The 13,415-nt window shown below is 39.5% G+C and overlaps 2 protein-coding genes across 14 annotated transcripts in view; one reads left to right on the top strand and one right to left on the bottom strand.

The window, feature by feature from the left end:
- Positions 1 to 13,415, bottom strand: part of DHRS9 (dehydrogenase/reductase 9) — a 114,025-nt gene that overhangs the window by 94,084 nt on the left and 6,526 nt on the right. The window lies entirely within an intron of this gene.
- Positions 1 to 13,415, top strand: part of ABCB11 (ATP binding cassette subfamily B member 11) — a 174,263-nt gene that overhangs the window by 75,608 nt on the left and 85,240 nt on the right. For 11 of the 13 annotated variants that reach the window (XR_004539565.1, XR_004539566.1, XM_033945698.1 and 8 more), the window contains 2 exons: positions 807 to 940; positions 8,505 to 8,676. Coding sequence is in view for 10 of the 13 variants with exons in the window: in XM_033945698.1 (XP_033801589.1) it covers positions 807 to 940; positions 8,505 to 8,676 (306 nt within the window). In the remaining 3 variants the exon portion in view is untranslated. Of the gene's footprint in view, positions 1 to 806; positions 941 to 8,504; positions 8,677 to 13,415 lie in introns of those variants that run through there. The other 2 variants (XM_033945703.1, XM_033945704.1) reach the window with 2 other exon arrangements.

Genomic DNA, 13,415 nt, shown 5'->3' on the forward strand with positions numbered 1-13,415 from the left:
ACATTACAAGATATGTAACACGTATAAGCTAAGTGAGCAATAACAGTGTAATTGATGTAATCAATACCTTGGTGGAATGGGACCGACAAGTGCGATAATGGTCCCTTTACTAGCCTGTGCTCGTTTTTAATTGAGCACATAAGCTGGTGGTCTGAGCACCTCTCTTCATAATTTTAATCACATTGGTATTGACTGAAAGTGATATTTATGAATACCCTGTGACGTACTGTGAATATAGAGTTACCATAAGGCTCCAGAAAAAGGAGGATGGATTGAGACATCTGGGTTTTACTTCCATTGAAAGCAATAGAAGTAAAATCCAGATGTCTCAATCTGTCCTCTTTACTTCCATTGCTTTCAATGGAATTAAAACACGGCTGTCTAAATCCATTCTCCTTTTTCTGGAGCCATATGATGACCCTAGCTGAATATCACTTCAGACCACTAAACTCAATGCTATTTTATGGGTGGTCTGGGGACAGAGTCAGCACTCTGTCTATGTTCTGTACTTAACTGCCTAGGTTTAGCAGTTAAATTGGTCAGTCCTATCTTTATACAGTGTCACTTAGGTGGTTAAATGCTGAATATTGTACTTAATTGCTTAAGAGATAGCCAGCCACACAAACCAGTATATTCAGTGTCAGTGCCTGGATATGATCCGGCACTGAACATTTGTGAAATAACACCACCACTGGCTAAAAAAATGCTCACCACCACTGACTAAATATCGACCCCCTCAGCCTATAACCATGTGCATCCCGATCAATGTAGGTACTATTTCAGAATCCATTTAACTCTTTTCACAGATCTGTTTTTGGATAACTGCTGCCGCTCGTCAAATTCAGAAAATCAGAAAAACTTACTTTAGGAAGGTTATGAGAATGGAAATTGGCTGGTTTGACTGTAATTCAGTGGGTGAGCTGAATTCACGAATGTCAGAGTAAGTGATGTAATCTCTATGGAGACCTATCACCTAACTCTTTCCTTTTCCCTCCTCAACCCAAACAGAGGCAAACTTTTCATAAAACAAACTGGTAAAATTTTATTACATGAGCAATATCAATAAACTCACAAATTATCCCACTCTTGTATGAATGTATAGTGCGGGTTTTAGCACCAGCAACGGCGGTAACTGCTCCAATGCCCATAGGAATTCTATAAGCGTCGGAACACTTACCACTGCTGCCGGCGCTAAAACCTGTGCTATACATTCGTAAAAAGAGGGGTATGTTAGAAACATAAAACTTTAATTGGAAGTATGTGGAAAAAAATTTAGAGTGAAAAAGGGAGAGAGAATTATAATAGCCCAAAGTGCCGTTCAAAGATAAAATAGCCAAAACTTTAGCAAAGATTTTGAAGTCTGAATTAAGAAGAGAAATGGGTCTGTAGTTTTCAACTTTAGTGACATCTCTATGACATCGGTACGACCGCCACTAATGCTTCGGTAAATCGACCTTGATCATTAGGGTTATGCCACAAATAATTAAAAAGAGATGTTAAAATTGGTGCAAGGGTTCTATTGAACACTTTTAAAAATTCAGCAGGGAAACCATCAGATTCTGGTGCCTTTTGAGAAGCAAGAGACTTAATAGCTGATATAATTTCAGCTGTTGAAATAAGGGAGCCCAATGATTCTTCTTGTGGTTTTTCTTAGAAATGGGTGAGGTAGGTTCCTTAAAAACTGTTCGCGAACCTCTTGAGATTCATTTAGTGAAGATGAAAATAATTTGTAAAGAACGTCACTTTAAAATCTTGGCTTATGCTGATGACTTACTTATTTTTCTCACTGAACCTACTACTTCTATTCCAGCATTATTTCAGACGGTCTCTGAATTTTCTGTATTTTCTGGCTATCCCATTAATTGGAGCAAGTCAGAGGCAATGCCATTAAATGATAACACGTTTCAATCTGATTTAGACCCTATTGACTTGAAATGGTCTCCTGATCAATTAAAATATCTAGGCATTTTATTTCATAAGCATAGAGATACTCTCATGTCCCTAAATTTGAAATCTTTGCAATCCAAGGTTTCTACTTTGATTTCTAGATGGTCTCCATATCATTTATCTTGGTGGGGAAGAATAGAAGCAATAAAAATGACTATTACTCCTATTATCAATTATGTTTTTCATATGCTCCCTAAGCTTGCTAATCGCTCCTTTTATAAGGATCTGGAAACTCTCCTCTCAAAGTTTATTTGGCGTAACAAACTTCCTCGGATTGCTCTTTCTACATTAAAATTACCAAAAAAGGAAGGGGGTTTGGGGTTTCCATACTTTTATAAATATCATCTTGCTATATTTCTGAGATATGGTAATTTATGGTCAGCTGACATTCCTCAGACCTCAGTTCAAGTTTCAAGTTTATTTAAAAATTTTTATCCCGCTCAATCAGACTTCTGAGCAGTGTACAATACAAATTATAATTTATGTCACACAAAATGGGGAGGACAATTAAAATAGACTGTAATAAATTAGATGGGATGAACAGAAACAAATAGGGAAGGGGGGAACTACAATGTTTTTCAAGAGAAAGAGAACAATTAAGGGAAAAAAATTCAGGATGGTGAAAAAAGAATGCTTTCTGCAGTCGGCATGTTTTTTTTTTTGTCTGTACAAGAGCATTTAGGTGTCATATGCATCTTGGAACAGAATCTTTTTTAACTTCTCCAGTCCTGCTGAAATGAATCCCCTTCCAAGATAACATTAAACATTTGATATCATATGATACTATTATATTTACTAATTATGCCATTCAAGCATTTGAAAAAGTTTCTACTGTACTCTCTCATAGTAAATTTTTTCTCTCCGCACTTCTTTGGCATAATCCTACTATTAAGATTGGTGGTAAGCCAATTTGTTAGTCTCTATGGATGAGTAAGGATATTTGGTATAATAATCAAATTATGGGCAACAAATCTTTAGCTACTTTCCAACAATTGCAAATGAAATTTGACCTTCCTTCTGCGGAATTCTATAGATGTTTTCAAATGCAGCACTGCTTAAAGAAATTAAAATGGCCTTTAAATCTTAATGCCCCTTTAATATCCAAATTTATGGAATTCTGCCAATTAGGAATTACTCATGGTCATACGACCTTACTCTATTATAAATTTTTTATAGCATTGTCTTTAACTTCTACTAAGTGTACTAAATGAATTTGGACCTTTGAATCTTCCTGGTCGGGATCTGATGGCCAATGGTTTGATTTTTTTCAAATATACACAGTGTCCTATGCTATCTAGCAGTTTAATGTAGTCATTATATATATTTTTTTCAATAAAGCATATTGGACTCCTAGCAGACTGCATAGGGCTCATCTAACGAATTCTAATGTATGTTGGCATTGTAATGGTAACTTGGGTGACCTTAAACATATGATTTATGATTGCCCAATTGTTCAACCATTTTGGAGAACCATATTTACCATACTTACCATACTTCCTATTTCCTCTCAACTATCTTTTGATGTTATTCTCTTTCGATCTCTTGCTTTGCCCGATACTCTAGATAAATCCACACAATCCCTCGATAGAATAACACATTAATTCAATTCTTAGAACCTTTCCTATCATACATACTCTGATTCCTATATAAACATTTTCCACACTATCCAATAAATTTCTTACTTCATTATTAGGTAACTTCCAATCTGTAAACCATATATACTGATAATCTCCACTATATTCTGTTATCACTTGATTCCCTTGATATGTAATTCTCATAATTGAATCCTCTACCACACCATGTAATGTACACGAATCACTGTTATGTAATTTATCTAGATAATCTTTATTACGCAATTCTTTTGGTAATGTCCAAATCTCCTATAATTTGTATTCCGCCTTGAACAATATATAATGTATAATGTATTCGAAATTAATTTTCCTATGAACTGTTTTCCTACCTTCTTCTACTCTATGTTTATAACCTAACTAATTTATTTTTCTCAAGTACTTTAGCAAGAATGTGAGCCTTTGGGACAGTCAGGGAACTCTAAGTACTTTCTCTTCATCTTAATTAATCTTACTTAATGCATTTCTTCTGTTTCTACTGTAAACCGCTTAGAACCTCACGGTACAGCGGTATATAAGAAATAAAATTATTATTATTATTATTATTATAAATGGCATTCCAAGCTATTTAACGCTCTAATAGCTGTTACCTTACAAGTGATTCTATCACACTGGAAATCTGCCCAACTATTAAATACCTATTTTTTTGTGGTCTACGGTCCTGATGATTCATAATTATGAATGTAAAGCTAATTCCCTCACTAATAAGAGGTTTAAAACTAATAAAATATGGTCGCAATAAAAAAATGTCTCTTCTCAGGCCTGAATTTTAGATACATTGGGTACAATATTTAACTCTAATGTTTTTCCTATTGTTAGTTTAGATTAATTTATAGTGTTGTATCTTAATATCCTGGTCTCCATAGGAATTGTTTTTATATGGTTTCAAATTTATATCAGAGTAGATTACACGGATGCTTGTTAGTCCTTTATGCATCTGTGAGTATGTATTATTTGTACTGTAAAATTTCCTTTTGATATATTTATTTAATTAATGATGCATTTCATATGTTAACATTCCAATAAAAAAATTTTAAAAATGAAAATCAAAGATGAAATAGCCACTGATGAGAAAAATAATTTTAAAAAAGCATATATAATACTGTAGCTGGGAAAACAGAAAAGCTGAATTTTGCCCATTAAGATGGTATAAGGCTGAAAAGGAGGTGGGGAGACTTAAGCATTAGAAAATATATATTCATGGAAAAAGAGTTGAATGCATGGATGGAATGACCTGCAGGGGAGGTGGAAGAAAAAGAGGTGTGTGCCCAGTTAAAGGAATTAGAGCATGTTAAATGCTAAGATGTTCATTTATAACTACAGTATGACCATCTCAGCATTTAGCACATGCTAAGCTGTAGTAAAAGAACCCTGGGAGAAATTGTCATGACTAATGTGAAGTACTGTATGTTAATGCAGCAGCAGATAATATGGAAGTAGTTTACTACTAGGAATTGTATTTGTTTAATTTGCACAATTAATGATACTACTCCTGAAACAAAAACAAAAATAAAACTAGAAACCCTAATAAAATGAAAAGGCCTCAGTGTTAAACACAGGATTTAAAGTGTGATATTTGCTATACATTAAGAATTTTTCAAGGTGTTAAACTCTAAGGCCCAGATTTTATAAATGGTGCTGGAGGTTAGGCATCTGGATTGGCACAACTAGTCATTCGAGGCGCCTAACTCCCCCTCTCCCCCCCCCCCCCCCCGTTTATAAAACCACGCTAGTGTTTTTTTAGCACAGACCGGTGTGCTGAATGCTCTGCGCTGCTCCCGATACTCATAGAGTTCCTATGAGCGTAGGGAACAGCACAGAACATTCAGCGCACTGGCCTATGCTAAAAACCACTATTGTGGTTTTATAAAAGGGGGGTTAATTGTTTAAAAAGCTTAATCAGCGCTTAAAACAAGCAATTAGCAATTCATAATTTGCAAAAAATAAAATTAATTGGATAGTAGGCCCTTACCTCAGTAGGCACTTATCACTTTCACGTAGCCGCCTAGTCTGAGGTGCCTACCAGAAAGAAGGTGTGGTTAGAGGCAAATCTTGGGTATGTTTGGTGTAGTCGGGGTTTAAAATTAATTTAGGTGCCGGTAGGTGCCTAACTTAGGTGCCAGTATTTAGGCCAAGGAAACCCTGGCATAAATAGGGAGCGCCTAAGATAAGGATACCTACCATCACCTAAGTTTATTTTAGGTGCCACTAGACGCTATTCTATACATGGCGCCTAACTTAAGATTGGCATGTGGTAAGCTCCATGTTCCTCAGCACCTACTGGTTTAAGTACAATTTATAGATTCAGGAATTCAACCCTGAGGTTGTGGGTTCAAACCCTTGTGACCCTGGGCAAGTCACTTAATCCCCCCATTGTCCCAGATATATTAGATAGATTATGAGTTTGCCAGGACAGACAGGGAAAAATGCTAAAGTACCTGAATAAATTCATGTAAACCATTCTGAGCTCCCCTGGGAGAACGGTATGGAAAAATCGGATAAATAAATCATTAAATTAATTAGTTAAGAGCCTGATTCTATATATAGCGTCCAAAAAATTAGCATAAGATATGCGTACCTTCTAGAATCACATTTAGCACCAGTGTATGCCATAACTTTTAGGCGCTCCCATTTAGGCCAAGGGAAATACCTGTGCCTAAGTTGTGTGCAGATCAGGCATATCCTATAGTAGTGTGCATAAATTTTAGGAATGATCACAATCCTCCCATGGTCCTCCCTGGCCATGCCCCCTTTTCAGATTCACACAATAGACATTCCCCACTTTATAGAAGGCACCTATCAATTCATGTGCATAACTTCCAATTAATACCAATTAGCATCAATTAATAGATATTAATTTGCAACTGTCAGTATCAGTTAGACTTGTTAAACAATTAAGATATGCAAGCAAATCAGCTGTGCACACTGATTTGTGCACACAACCTAAGGTGCCATATAAAGAATTTGGAGATAAGGGGGCAGTTCTATAAGTGGATGCCTCCTCATGCTGCATGGTGATGTCCTATTCAATTATAGCATCTGGATGGCCAGATTCCATTATAGAACACTAGCATATTCCAGTAACAGTGCATCTAACATTTTACCAGCCATAGAAGGGTGAGCATATATTACTATGGCCCCTTTTAACTAAAGGGTATTAAGCACTATTGCATCCTCTGCTTGGGAAAAACAGACTACTGAAAACCATTAAAGCATTTTATGATATTTTGATTGTGAGCGTGCACCAAGCACGTTAACTATTTTTAAAAATATTTTTTGAGATGTGTGTCATGGGTGGAAAGTGGATGTCCCAGCATTATTCAGCTAGTGCATTTGCATTAGTGCATGCTAACTGGATAATAGGGTTAACACAGATGCACTAAGGCCCTAAATAAATGATGCCTAACCTTAGACATCTAGATTGGCACAACTAGCTGATCTAGGCGCATAACTTAATTTCCTTAATTGACTTACATGGTGCTGATAATTGAAAGCAGCATTAAAAAATGATTAAAAATTATTTTAAAAACCGGTGCCTTCAACTTCAAGATAGGTGTCATCACTGAAGTGCCTGCAAATAAGTAGGCATGGTTAGGGGCAGATCTGGGGCAGATTTTGGGTATGATTTGACTTATATGTACTCATTTAGACCAAGAATACCCTGGCCTAAATGGCAGTCTGCCTAAGGTCTTGACGTCTACCACCACCTCAGAACGCTAAGGCATGATTCTAAAAATGGTGCATAGCGATGATTGGCAATCACCTACAATGGCGCCTAGGAGTTAGGCTCCATTTATAGAATCAGACCTTGAGTGCTTCCTAAATACTGTAGAAGGCAACATCCTTGGCATAAAAAACTTTTGTCACTCGGTATCGCAGGGAAAATTAGAAAAATACAATTTGAATGTTTGTACCACTACGGTTTAAATTAACTAGGCCAACAACTATTTTGTGGACTAGCGCCACTTCCTCAGGGCCAAATAACCTTCAAACACAAACACAGATGTAGTCGTTCCTCTGCTAGCTCAGCCAAGGATGTTGCATTCAGTAAAGTCAGACTACAGTTGACTTACTGCTAACTGAAGCTTTTTCTTTCGTCGTCTCTAAGCGTTGTGGCGTCCTCGCTACATTTAGTGGAGAGTTAGTATTGCATTGGATGCCTTTGTACAATAGCATTTAGGGGCACTACTGGCACTTTCACAGATAAGTGTGCATGTAAAAAATGCAAGTACTCTACACATTTAGGCAAGCATTGGGGGCTGGATTCAGTAAATGGCATGCAAAAAATCAGTGCCAAAGCAAATCTGCAAGGAACACTATTCTAAACACAGCACCCCAAGCTGGGTACCATTTATAGAATAGCACTTAGGCCTTGATTCTATAAAAGACACCTACAGTTAGGTGCCTAGATCGGTGTGCCCAGCTGATCTAGGGCCTAACTTAATTTTTTTTAATTGGCTTAATCGGTGCTTATAATTGAGAGGGCCATTAAAAACCAATTTAAAATGATTAAAAAATTAATTTGCCAGTAGGCGCCTAACTTGGTAGGCACCTACCACTTCAAGATAGGTGTTTATGCCGAGACACCTACCAACACCTAAACTGCAAGTAGGCATGGTTAGGGTCGGATCTGGGGAAGGCATGGTTAGGGGCGGAGTTTGGACATGGATCATGTTAGGCGCCAGTAGGCATCTACCTTAAGCAGACTCATTTAGGCCAAAACCATCACCTAAATGACAGTGTGCCTAAGAATTTAACACCTACTGTCACTTAAGGGTGGGTATGTAAATGTGGGTACTTAATTTATGGGCCCTTTTAATGCAGCTCAGTGAATAGAGTTCTTGCCTACAATCAAATTCTCTGTTTCTATGTTTGATATCTAAGAGAATTCAATATTTCCTGATGTCAAAACTCTTCTTGCTTTTATAGTGACATAAATAAAATTTATGATGCCATTGCTGATCAAGTAGGAATCTTTACTCAGCGCTTCACTACCTTTATAGCTGGTTTCCTGTTGGGATTTGTCAGTGGCTGGAAACTGACCCTGGTTATTATAGCTGTCAGTCCTCTTATTGGGGTTGGAGCAGCATTCATGGCTTTGGTAAGGCATTTCTTCTTTTTTTGTTCTTTTCCTTATCTAGCCCTAATGTAATAATATACAGAGAGGGCGATTTTCAAAGCCATTTACAGAGACTAAAATGAACTTACTCGGGTGAACTGATTGGCTGAAAATGTCCATGCTGTTTTAGAATGGGCATTTAAATGAGCTGCTTCTTAGAGCATGCTTTGTGCAGGATAGGAAAATCATGCACAGAAGCTGCAAGGAGGTACACTCAACAACAATATCAGGAAATCTTTACGCATGGAAAGGGTAGCAGATGCCTTCCTGGAAGAGATGATAGAGACAAAAACTGTGGTAGGATTCAAAAGAGAGTAGGATGGGATCTTCAGCTTAGAATATCAGTAAAATAACAATTCTGCATGTGCACCCCAGAGAAGATATTGAAGTTTACAGGACAGAGACCAAATGTGGCATTTTAGTATTCATCTGGCATCATCTACTGATTTAATATGTACATTGTGTTTTGAAATGTAGACGTGTTGTATGTTTTTCATTTTCTATTAAAATTGTACCTGCACAGAAAGCAGAGTCAAGGTCTATGGGCACATTTATACATGGTGATTTTCAAAGAGAGAGCACATAACTAACAGGAATGTATGAAAATTGCCTCCAATAAATCAGAGAACTGAAGTAGGATGTGCAGTCTCATCATTTTAAAATGTCTAAAAGGAAACAAATATCAACTAGCAAGTGCCACGTGGCAGTGGACGTGATGATATTAGGATACAGAGTTGTAAATTTGTGCAAACTGAATGTACAGCATGTCATAGATTGTTATAAACCGCACCTATAGCCTGTTAAAACATGCACAGACTGCATCTATAGCCTGTTACCGCATGTAAAACCACATGTATAGCCAATATATATAGCCAGTCACCGCATGTACAACCTGTTACCACATTTATAGCCTGTACCGCATGTATATCCTGTACTACCCATTACTGCTACTACATGTATAGCCTGTACTGCCCGTCACTGTTTACCGCATGTATAGCCTGCTACCGTATATAGCCTACTTCCGCATATACAGACTAGCAACCGCATATACACACTAGTTACCACCGTTCCCCAGCTAAGCACCACCTCTGTTCCTATCTTACTAATTAACAATTGCTAAGCTCCACCTCAGTCTGTATCTCACTATTAGCAATTGTTAAGTTCCACCCCCGTTTGTATCTCACTAGAAACAATTAGGTGCGTATTCTCCTTCAGTTCTTAGTCCTTCTCCTGTTTCACTCAGTCCTTACCTATACTCAATTCTCCTCCCTCCTGCCTGGCAAGCTCTGCCCCAACCCCTCTCATTAGTTCTCCTCGATCCCACCATGAAGCCACCTTCCTGGCTCCTCCTTCTTCTTCTCTGCTCTTTCACCAACACTTCCCACTGCCAAAAACCTCTCCCCCCCAACCTTTCCGACTCCACAAACTCCAACAACATCTGCCCTGGTCTCAGAATCCCCTCACTAGTACGCACTAGAACCCACCCTTTCAAAAAACACCGAGGAGTCAATCTCACCTCTTTAAAGCCTGTTCCTCCAGCCAACCTACCCAACCTTACCTCCGACTCTCTCACCCCAGTCCCAACATTCTACTGTAACGCCAGATCAGTTCCCAATAAGACCCAAATACTAAAAGACCTACTCGGAGACTTCGATCCAGGTTTATTGTGCATCACAGAATCATGGATCGAAAAAGATGATTTATTCACACAAAATGAACTCTGTCCCCCTGGCTACTATGGCCTCTTCTCTCCTAGAATCAACTGGAAAGGAGGAGACCTGGCTCTGCTTTACAAATCATTCTTCAAAGTCCAGCTCCTTGAAAAGGGCAGCCATACCTCTTTAGAATTCATGTTAGTTTCAGTCAACGATGAACTTCATCCCTACTCATTAGGTATCCTGTTACTTTATTGCCCACCAACCCCCCTGGAACAAATCCTCTGAACTCGTTCTCGAGACCATAACAAGGGCCTTCCTAAAATTCCAGAGACTATTGATCATTGGAGATATTAATCTCCACCTAGACGATAACACCAGCAAGGATGCAACCGAATTCAAAGACTTCCTCACCTCCCTAGGCTTCACCGCTCCTTCGCCCACCACTACCCACGATAAGGGGCATACACTAGACATCATCAGCTTCCTTGACCTGACCGAGCACAAAACTTCTGCAGAAGAGGCCCATTGGGAACATGTCCCCTGGTCTGATCCCCTTCTAGGCTCTTTCTGCCTTCCCATTTTCATGTCTCATCTTGGCACTCCACCCCGACTCACAAACTCTATCACCTACCGCAAAAAAAGCACGAGTGAACTGTTCTGGACCCAATTTCTCAACCAACTCCCCCCTTTTCCTAAACATGCCAACCCAGATTCCAACTGGCATAATTGGGTAACCCTTTCCGGGACTACCTACCGTGCTCTTGCCCCTTTGTCTACTAAACCTATCTCCCACTCCCGCAAGGCTCCCTGGTATCTTCCATACCACAGGGAATTAAAGCAGAAATGTCGAGCCCTGGAACGTAAATAGAAAAAATCGAAATCCCCTTCAGACAGACAATCCTGGAGAGACAACATCAAGTTCTATAACACAGTACTAAAAAAAGCAAGAAAGAATTTCTATGGAGATAAAATCACCAGATCAAAAAAGCAAAATAGTACACTGTTCAACATCTGGCTCAACCTAACCTCAAAAAACGACTCCACCTTTCCCCTTTCCCCCCCCATCTGCAAACAACCTAGCTACATTTTTCAAAGAAAAGATTACTACCTTATGGAGTTCTTTCCCCCCAGCAGTCTCTTACAATTCTCTGCCTCCCAACGACTCCAACCCTATCCCTGCTGATAGATCCTGGACTGCCTTTGAACTCGTATCCGAATCCCAGATCTCTAAACTCTGTTTTAAATTGAAAGCCTGCAATTTCATCCTGGATCCTTTCCCTTCCTACCTTTACGAAAACATTCCCGCGCAGGCCATTTCCTCCCTTACCAGGCTTATAAATTTTGCTTTACTATGGGGCCTGTTCTCCACAGAAATGGAACACATTGCCTTGTCCCCTCTTCTGAAAAAAGCCAATCTCGACCCTTCCTTACTATCTAACTACCGCCCCATAGCAAATATCCCTCTCCTAACTAAACTGCTAGAGGCCATAGTCGCCACCCAGCTCTCTTCTTACCTAGAGAGATTCTCCATCCTCCATCCCTACCAATATGGCTTCAAACCTAGCTTCAGCACCAAATCCCTCCTAGTTTCCTTAATTTATAAGGTGCAACAACTACATTCTCGTAACAAATTTGCTGTCCTATTACAATTTGATCTCTCTGCAGCTTTCGATGTTGTCCACCACGACATACTACTTTATCAACTTTCCGAGATAGGAATTGAATCTACCGTCCTAAAGTGGTTCTCAAACTTCCTACGCTCTCGCTCCTACACTGTCAACACAAATGGCACCATGTCCGTTCCTTGGACACCATCTTGTGGTGTCCCTCAGGGATCACCCCTATCCCCTATTCTCTTTAACATCTATATGTCCTCCCTGAAACTCCTCCAATTATCCCCCCCTTGAAACAATCTACACATACGCTGATGACATCCTTGTCCTCCTTGAGATAGACCAGAACCTCACTAACCTCCATGAGAACATTACAGCTTGCATAATGAGACTCCATTCCTGGTCCTTCTCGGTACAGATGAAATTGAATGAATCAAAAACAAAATTACTCTGGCTCGCCCCAAAATTAGAACACCTGCCCACCCTCTTCGCACTGCAGCTTGAGTTCTCAAGAAAGGTCCTTGGCATCACTATCGATTCTTCTCTCTCCCTCAATGACCACCTCAACTCCTTGGCTCTTTCAGCCTTCACATGCTGAGGAAAGTAAGATCCTATTTTCACCAACAACATTTCGCCATCCTTGTCCATCATCTACCTCCAAACTAGACTACTGCAATGCCATCTACTTAAGCCTATCAAAAAAAAAGTCTTCAAAGACTCCAGCTAATCCAGAATACTGCAGCCAAGTTGATCTTTGCAAAACGCAAATCTGACCATGTCTCCCCACTCCTAGCCAAACTTCACTGGCTCCCATTGATTTCCAGAATCCATTTTAAATGCTCCTGCCTGGCTTTTAAGATCATTCACGGCATCCTTCCTCCCTTAATCCCACTATCTTATAACTCCTCAAGTCCTGACTCTACCAGACCCGCCCAAAGGTATAAACTATCCTTCCCCTCTCTACACAGTATTTGCTATGCAGGCAAACTGGGGAAATCCCTTCTCTTCAGAATCACAGGTCTTTGGAACGACCTTAACATAGAAACATAGAAACATAGAAGATGACGGCAGATAAGGGCCATAGCCCATCAGGTCTGCCCATCCCCAAGTCTACTATTCTAGGGATCCCACTCCTGGTGACAGGTTCCCTTGGCTCAACCCTCTAAGGGATCCCACATGGGCATCCCATTTGCTCTTAAATTCTTGCACACTGTTTGCCTCGATCACCTGCACTGGGAGCTCGTTCCAAGGATCAACCACTCTCTTGGTGAAGAAATATTTCCTGGTGTCGCCATGAAATTTCCCGCCCCTAAGTTTGAGCGGATGCCCTCTTGTGGCTGAGGGTCCTTTGAGAAAGAGAATCTCTTCTTCCATCTCGATACAGCCGGTAATATACTTAAACGTCTCGATAATGTTTCCTCTCTCCCTACGTTACTCGAGTGAGTACAGC

Source organism: Geotrypetes seraphini, chromosome 5 (genome assembly GCF_902459505.1).
Source record: "Geotrypetes seraphini chromosome 5, aGeoSer1.1, whole genome shotgun sequence".
Lineage (NCBI taxonomy): Eukaryota > Metazoa > Chordata > Amphibia > Gymnophiona > Dermophiidae > Geotrypetes > Geotrypetes seraphini.